This window comes from Vombatus ursinus, unplaced genomic scaffold (assembly GCF_900497805.2).
Source record: "Vombatus ursinus unplaced genomic scaffold, bare-nosed wombat genome assembly UNPS02014837.1, whole genome shotgun sequence".
Lineage (NCBI taxonomy): Eukaryota > Metazoa > Chordata > Mammalia > Diprotodontia > Vombatidae > Vombatus > Vombatus ursinus.
In genome coordinates, this window is record NW_020954615.1 from 870,678 (window position 1) to 877,488 (window position 6,811).

Genomic DNA, 6,811 nt, shown 5'->3' on the forward strand with positions numbered 1-6,811 from the left:
GAACCCTGTATCCCTGTATCAGGTTCAATTCAGATGGATCTCCACCGGATGCCCAAGCCAGCCAAGACTGCTGAGAAGTGCTCCCTGAACCAGCTGGATGACGTCTTCCACCCAGAACACTTTGTGTCTCTTTTTGAGCAGAAGTCAGTCAAGGGCTGGTGGCCATGCATGGCTGAGCTGGGAGAGAAAAGGATACTTGCGGTGAGTCTTCACTGCCTTTGGCTGGGTTGGCAGTGCTGGCATTGGGGAGAAATGCCCACTAACACCAACAGTGCCGCCCTTATGGCCATCCTCCCACCACCTCTCCATGTGCCCAGGCACGGAGAGCTCCAGCACCTATGTCAGGCAGGCAGTTTGTCACCAAGCTTTTATTTAGTGCTTACTATGTGCCCAGTGCTGGAGATACAAATTCAGGAAAAAAGAAAGACAGTCCCTGCCCTGGAGGAATTTACATTCTAATTCTCTTCTCCCAACACATAAAAGGGAGCTGCAAAGGGAGGTGGGCTGGGGAGGAGGTGTACCCAGCCTGGGCCCCTTCTCCAAAAAGGTGGCCCCCAGGAGAAACTTATCAATAGAAGAAGGGGCTGCAGGGCTGAGGGAGCATTCAAGGTGAGAAGGCCACAGGCACTGCGCAGTCCAGCACAGCAAACATTAATTAAGCACTTACTGTGTTCCAAGTCATAGGGGCTGATGGAGCCCTAAGGTTTAGCTAAGATGAATTCCCAATCTGAAGGAGCTTACCAGGTTACTACCTGCCTTTTTTTTTTCTCCAATTACTAGTGAAATAGAAACTCCTTGAGAAAAAGGACTGGGTTTTTTTTGTTTGTTTGTTTGTTAGTTTTTCCGTCAGAAGTACCCAGCACAATTCCTAGCATGTAGTAGGTATTGAATCTTATGGGTTGTCTTTTTTTTTTAAACTATGCAGCAACGGGCTTAAGCTGAGTGTAGTGTGGTGAGGAAACTGCTATAATTGGAGTCAAAAGACCAGGGTTCAAGTCTTGCTGCTTAAAATCTGGTGATATCCCTTAACTTCACTGGACCTCTCATCTGTAAAATGAAGTGACTCTTGCAGCATTTGCTCTGTCATCCTATAAGACGGTCTCAAAGGTCCCTTTCAGGTTTCTCTTAGACCCCTTCTGGCTCTGACCTTGAAGTCCAGAGTAGGGCCCAGAGTTTCTCCGGTTCTGATATTTTGTTTTCGGCTCTTCCAGCTCTGACGTTCTCTGTTTTGAAGTTCTGTCTGTCTTCCATGTTTTTTGTTCTGTAGTAGTTTCTGGTTTAGGTGTTTTGTACTCTATAATCTCAAATATTTGATGGTTAAAAGGCCCTTTTAGCTCTACCAGGCAGCTTAGCCCTCTTGGAAAAGTCATGAAGACTCATAGACTATCAGGGCTAGAAGGTTCAAACTCCTCAAGTGACTTTCCTAAGGCCTCACAGGTAGTGAATGGCAGAAATAAGGCCTCTGAACCAGGTCTTTCTGATTCCCACACCCAGGGCTCTTTTCATGAGACCAGTCTGCTTCCCACCCTTACCTTTTCCCTCTGGCCAGCTCACTCCCTAGTCTCTCCTGGTGTGGTCAAATGGATGCCTCCTCAGCCATAACCAGATTACCTCTGTCTTTACAGGGCAAGTTGGAAATGACCTTGGAAATTGTTCCTGAGTCAGAACATGAAGAGCGGCCTGCTGGACTGGGCCGTGATGAACCCAACATGAACCCCAAGCTTGAGGAGCCAAAGTAAGAGATTTATCTGTATTGAAACCTCAGCTCTGTTGTGTGCATTTTTGGGGTGCTTGGGTGCAGGGCAGAAATTAGGCAAGGGCCAGAGCCCCAAGATTTGTGCCCCCCCCAGGCCTCCCCCATCTGGCCCTGGTCCTCCGCTCCCTTGAGGCAGTGCTTTGACTCACTCTTCTAACCTTGGCCTTCCCCCTTGCCACAGGCGGCCAGACACATCCTTCCTCTGGTTCACATCCCCGTACAAGACGGTGAAATACATTCTCTGGCGAAGGTTCAGGTGCTTTATTGTGATTGTCATCATCTTGTTCATCCTGATCCTCTTCCTAGGAATCTTCATCTACGCTTTCCCGGTAAGGAGATGGGTGGGGGTGGTGGGGGGCAGGGAAGTCAAGGGAGGGGCCTCTCCAGGGAGGTAGGGAGGGATTACGGACATGAAACACTGCAAACCAGAGCCTCCTTCATCCTGAGCGGGTTGGGGAGGGGTGGAGGGGAAGGAAGGAGCCCTGAGCTGGAGGGAGATGGGGTGAGGGATAGGGGGAGTCAAGGGAGAGAGGCTGGGGAAGACAGCCCCTGCCCATCGGGAGCCCATAGGGAGCCCATCGGGAGCTCCTGGGATGCCCTGGGTGCCATGGGGAGAGCTGGAAATTACGCTTAGGAAGAGCAGAGTTAGAGCCAGGAGGGGAGGCAGGCCCAGAGGCAAGTGTGTGCCCCACCCCACGGTGCCCTATGGGCCTTGTGGGAGTTTGGACACCAGGGAGTTCCATATGAACTGGGAAGGAAGAGGGGCCCTTTAGCTCACAGGGACAGGGACGTCTCAGAACTGAAATCCGCTTTTGAGGGCAGAGTTCAACCCCCCTTATCTTACTGGCACATCCACTGGGACCCATACAGGGGAAGGGTCTTGGCCAAGAGCAGTCATGCAGCAGCAGGTTGGTGGCAGAGCCAGGACTGGAAACCAAGTCTCAGGTTCACGGGATTTTACCCCTCTCCTCTAAGGCCTCTTCCCCTACTGGCTCCAGCCAGCCTGGGCCCTGACCCAGTTGGGAAACCTCGCTCTGAAAGGAACAGAGCTGGGGAAAACTGACAGCTCCAGGCAGTCTGGTTGGACTCCACTCATCATTCGCGCCCCTCCCCCCCCCACCTCATCCCCACCAGTGCGGGGAGGGCCATGGCAGGGGGGTGGGAGGCTTGGCCAAGGAACTGGAGGGACCGCTTTGATTCCAGAGCTGGCTTTCCCCGGGGCAGCCTCAGAGAACATCCTGTCCCAATTAGAGGCCCCTGAGTGCAGGGGTTGCGGGGCAGAGGGATGGAGCAGGGGATCCTCGCCAGGCTGGAAGGCATGTGCTAATCAAGGGCATTGCCATTTGTGATTGCCTTCTCTGGGGCTGGCCCCAGGACAGTGGGGCTTCCATCCAGGAAGTCATCTGCCCCCCTTCTCCCCTAGCCTTTGAAGCTGAGCCCACACTGGGTTTCCAGGGATGGAAATGGATGGACTGCTTTTCCTTTCCAACTCCCAGGGCAGGGAGTAAGGATGGCTGAGCTTTCAAGGTTCTTCTGCCCTGAATTGTCTCCCATTGTGGGCAGACTGGGTAGGGGGAGACCCATGGAATGAGAGGAAAAAAGAGGTCCCTGCCCTTAGGAAACTCTTGCTGTGATGGGGAGACACAGTTTCTGTCTTGGGGAGATCTTAGCCTAATAAGAAGACTGGAGACATATTTTTTAAAAAAGATCTAAGAAACAGAAACAAAAAAAAAGAATAAGTAGAGATTAAGATGTATCCTGTAAGCATCAAGTATTACAGGGTTAATCAAGGAAGACTTCCTGGAGGAAGGGGCTTTTGACCACATTTTGGGAATGGAACCAAGGATCAGCTGCTGATGAGGCAGAGGGGGAAAGGGAAGAGCTAGGACTGCTCCTCTTCAGGGGAGATACGGGGCAGGGAGATGAAGTTGGTGATGGGGGTGGCAAGTTTAGAATCTCAGGTAGGGGGTACAATTCTTGTAAAATAAAATACAGTTAGGATTGTTAGGCTTGGAAGGAATACCTGAGTTCAGATCCTGCCATCTGATTTTACAGATGTGGAAAATGGATCCATTCCAGCTCTAAATCAATGCCCCTATGAGGCTTATGTGAGGTAGGGGCAAATAGTAGCTCTGAAATGAAGATTCCCTACGTCCAAGAGGGAGCAGGAAAGGTCACTCCTTCTCCTTCCTCGTCTCTGGTCAGGGGACAATCTCCGAAGTCAATTTCAGACTCAAATCTGATTTCTCCTTCGCTTCCACAACCCTGGAGAACAGCATTCTCATAGGTCCTGTCTGAGGGTCCTGGCTCTGGGCTGGAAGGGGCTCAGAGGTACCTAGGCTAGCCCTCTCATTTGATGCTTGCATAAACCGAGACCCCAAAAGTTTAGTGATGTATCCAAAGTGATGAAGGTTCCAGCTGACGCTGAGCCTCACTAACCATGTCTCCCTGTTTCTTGCCCTTCCCTTTCTCCTTCCAGAATTATGCTGCCATGAAGCTGGTGAAACCGTTGAGCTAATGGCTGGCCCACCTGCCTCTGGAGATGCCCCCCGGAGGTGCAGCATCCTGGGTCCCCAAGTCTCTCTTAACCACTGTCCAGCCCCTCTGACACCAAAACCCAGCCCCAGCTCGTCCAGGGAGTGGGAGCTGCCTCAGGCTTGATGCACAGGCAGATAGGAAGCGGTGGGAGGGCGGTCCCTCACCTCAGGACACCCATGCACTGAAGGGTTCCTCTCTCCTGACATCTCTAGCACTCCCCCTTTGGGTCACTTGGATTTTTAGAACAAAATGGAGTTTAAGTGGCCAAGGTGGATCATCTAGGGGTGTGTGTGTGTGTGTGTGTGTGTGTGTGTGTAGGTGCTTCTGTGTATGTATGTGTGTGTCTACCATGATGTTTTCTGGAGCATGAGCCAAACCTGCCAGGATGGAGAGGGTGATAGAATGGGGTCCTCCTTTCTTTTAAAACAGAGTAAGAGAGTGCAGGAGAGAGGGCCTGGGGGTGGGGAGGAAGATGTGGCCTTCTTGAGACATTGTCAAGACCCAGGTGTTGGACCCTGCTTTTCTCCTTCCTTCTTTGCCTCCTGGGGCTCCCTGGCCATCCTCTCTTTCCTCTCCTCTCCTTTTTGCTGCTTTTACAATCCCAGGATCTCAGAGTTGGAAAGGACCCTGGTGGTCGTGCCGCCCAAACCGAATGTAAGAAAGAAGCCCTTTCTCCCCCATCCTCACCAGGGCTCGTCTCTGTCCCCACCTCCTCTCTCAAGCCCTCCCTTCAGCTTTTCCTCCCTTGTCATCAATGCCTTCTTTCCTGCCTGTGGAGTCAAATAGAACCCCTGATTTCTCCCCTCCTCCTCTCGCACCATCCCTTCTCTCCCTCTCTGCCCATTTCTTTCCTTCTCAGAATCACAGATATCAGGGTTGGAAGGGACCTCAGAGAGCACCCAAATCCCCCCTTTGACAGACATGACACAAAGCCTACCGGTTGTTCAGCAAGCATTCATGAAGTGCCTGCTGCGACTGTGCGAGGTTTGGGGATATAAACTGTCAAGTCAAGAAGTATTTATCATTAAGCACCTACTATGTGCCAGGCACTGTTCTGAGAGCTGAAGATACGAAGAATTAAACCATCCTTAATCTCAAGAAGCTTGCCTCCCCTCTCACTCCCTGTCCCCTTTCCTTTTCTTTCACCCTGTCCTCTATCTCCCCTCCTCTTTCTCCTTCTTCCTGTTCCTGCTTCCCCTTCTTCATTCTGCTTCCTCTGCTCCTTCCTTTCACCTCCCCATGCTGCCCCCCCATCCTCTACACTCCTGGGCTTGGGCTTGGGACCTGATGTCTCTTTTCTTGCTACTTGTCTCCCCTGGCCACCCACCCTCTTAGGACTACTTAGCCATAGTTCATTCTTCTCTGACAGGGTGTATGGTCTATGGATCTGTGTGCGTGAGTTGGAACTCAGTTAGCACAGTGCTTGGCACATAGGAACTTAATAAAGGCTTGTTGATTTGATTTCTCGACAAGAAGGAGAAGGAAGATTTTGGAGTAAGTGAACAACAGCTAACTTAGAAAGCAAACGGGGGTGGGAGGGGTCTCACTCCATCTTCATCCTTTGGAATCCCCTTGTCTTGGCCAGATGGAGGTGCAGGGGGCCTTGTCGAACAGGTGTGATCCTTGGCACGCTCACTCCTGGAGGCTCACTCCAGTTCTTCAAGCTGACCACAATTCTGTGACCCACAGGGGCATCCCTGTGTCTGAACCAGATGCTGTGTTTTAAGTCCCAGACAGCAGCACTCCGGGCAGGGTCTCTCTGCCTTTCTGAACAGCTCTGAACAAAAGGAGATGCTTAATAAAAGGCTTTTGGATGACAGCAGTGTTTTCTGACTTCCTGGGGGAAGGGCAGCAAGAATGAACAGCCCCCAGGGTTCTTTGGAGTCTAATTTCTGATTCTATTCCATTCCAAAAACATGTATTAACATTTTTGTTCTGGGGAAGGCTGGGCACTTGGTGCTGAGGTTTATATAACTAAGAAAAAATAGGCCCTTCCCTTCAAGAGCTTTTATTCCACTGAGGTTATAATATGGGTAATGTGGGGTGTTGTAACTGGTTCACAGGGAGGCCAGAATAGCATCTCCCCCCATCCTTTAATTCCTGCCAGAAGGGGAAGCAAAACATTGCAGCCAGAGACCACTCTTCTGTCCTCAGAGAAAAGAGGTATGGTCTAGAATTATGTCTATCTGCTTCCTTAAATATTGTTAGTCTAGGGGAAGTGACTAAGGTTTAAACTCAATTCCTGATTGCTATTTCTTTTTCTTTTTGGCTAGGCAATGGGGTTAACTGACTTAGGGTTGCACAGCTAGTGAGTGTTATGTGTTTGAGGCCAGATTTGAACTCAAGTCCTCCTGACTCAGGGGCCAATGCTCTATCCACTGCCCAACCTCGCTGCCTCCCTTGATTGCTATTTCTTATTGGGAAAAGGAGGACCTTAAGCTTGAGTATAAATTCAAGGCTTGACTCCCTTCTCACCAAATACCAGTTCTGCAATGAACACACCTAGCAAATTGCAAA

General features: G+C 50.7%; 1 protein-coding gene across 3 annotated transcripts in view; it reads left to right on the top strand.

Moving 5' to 3' along the window:
- The window catches only part of DYSF (dysferlin), a 231,419-nt gene extending 225,306 nt beyond the window's left edge, over positions 1-6,113 (top strand). For all 3 annotated transcript variants that reach the window (XM_027839970.1, XM_027839971.1, XM_027839972.1), the window contains 4 exons: positions 23-201; positions 1,626-1,735; positions 1,938-2,085; positions 4,236-6,113. In XM_027839970.1, the coding sequence (XP_027695771.1) occupies positions 23-201; positions 1,626-1,735; positions 1,938-2,085; positions 4,236-4,274 (476 nt within the window). In that variant the 3' untranslated portion in view covers positions 4,275-6,113. The remainder of the gene's footprint in view (positions 1-22; positions 202-1,625; positions 1,736-1,937; positions 2,086-4,235) is intronic.
- The last annotated feature ends 698 nt before the right edge of the window (positions 6,114-6,811 follow it).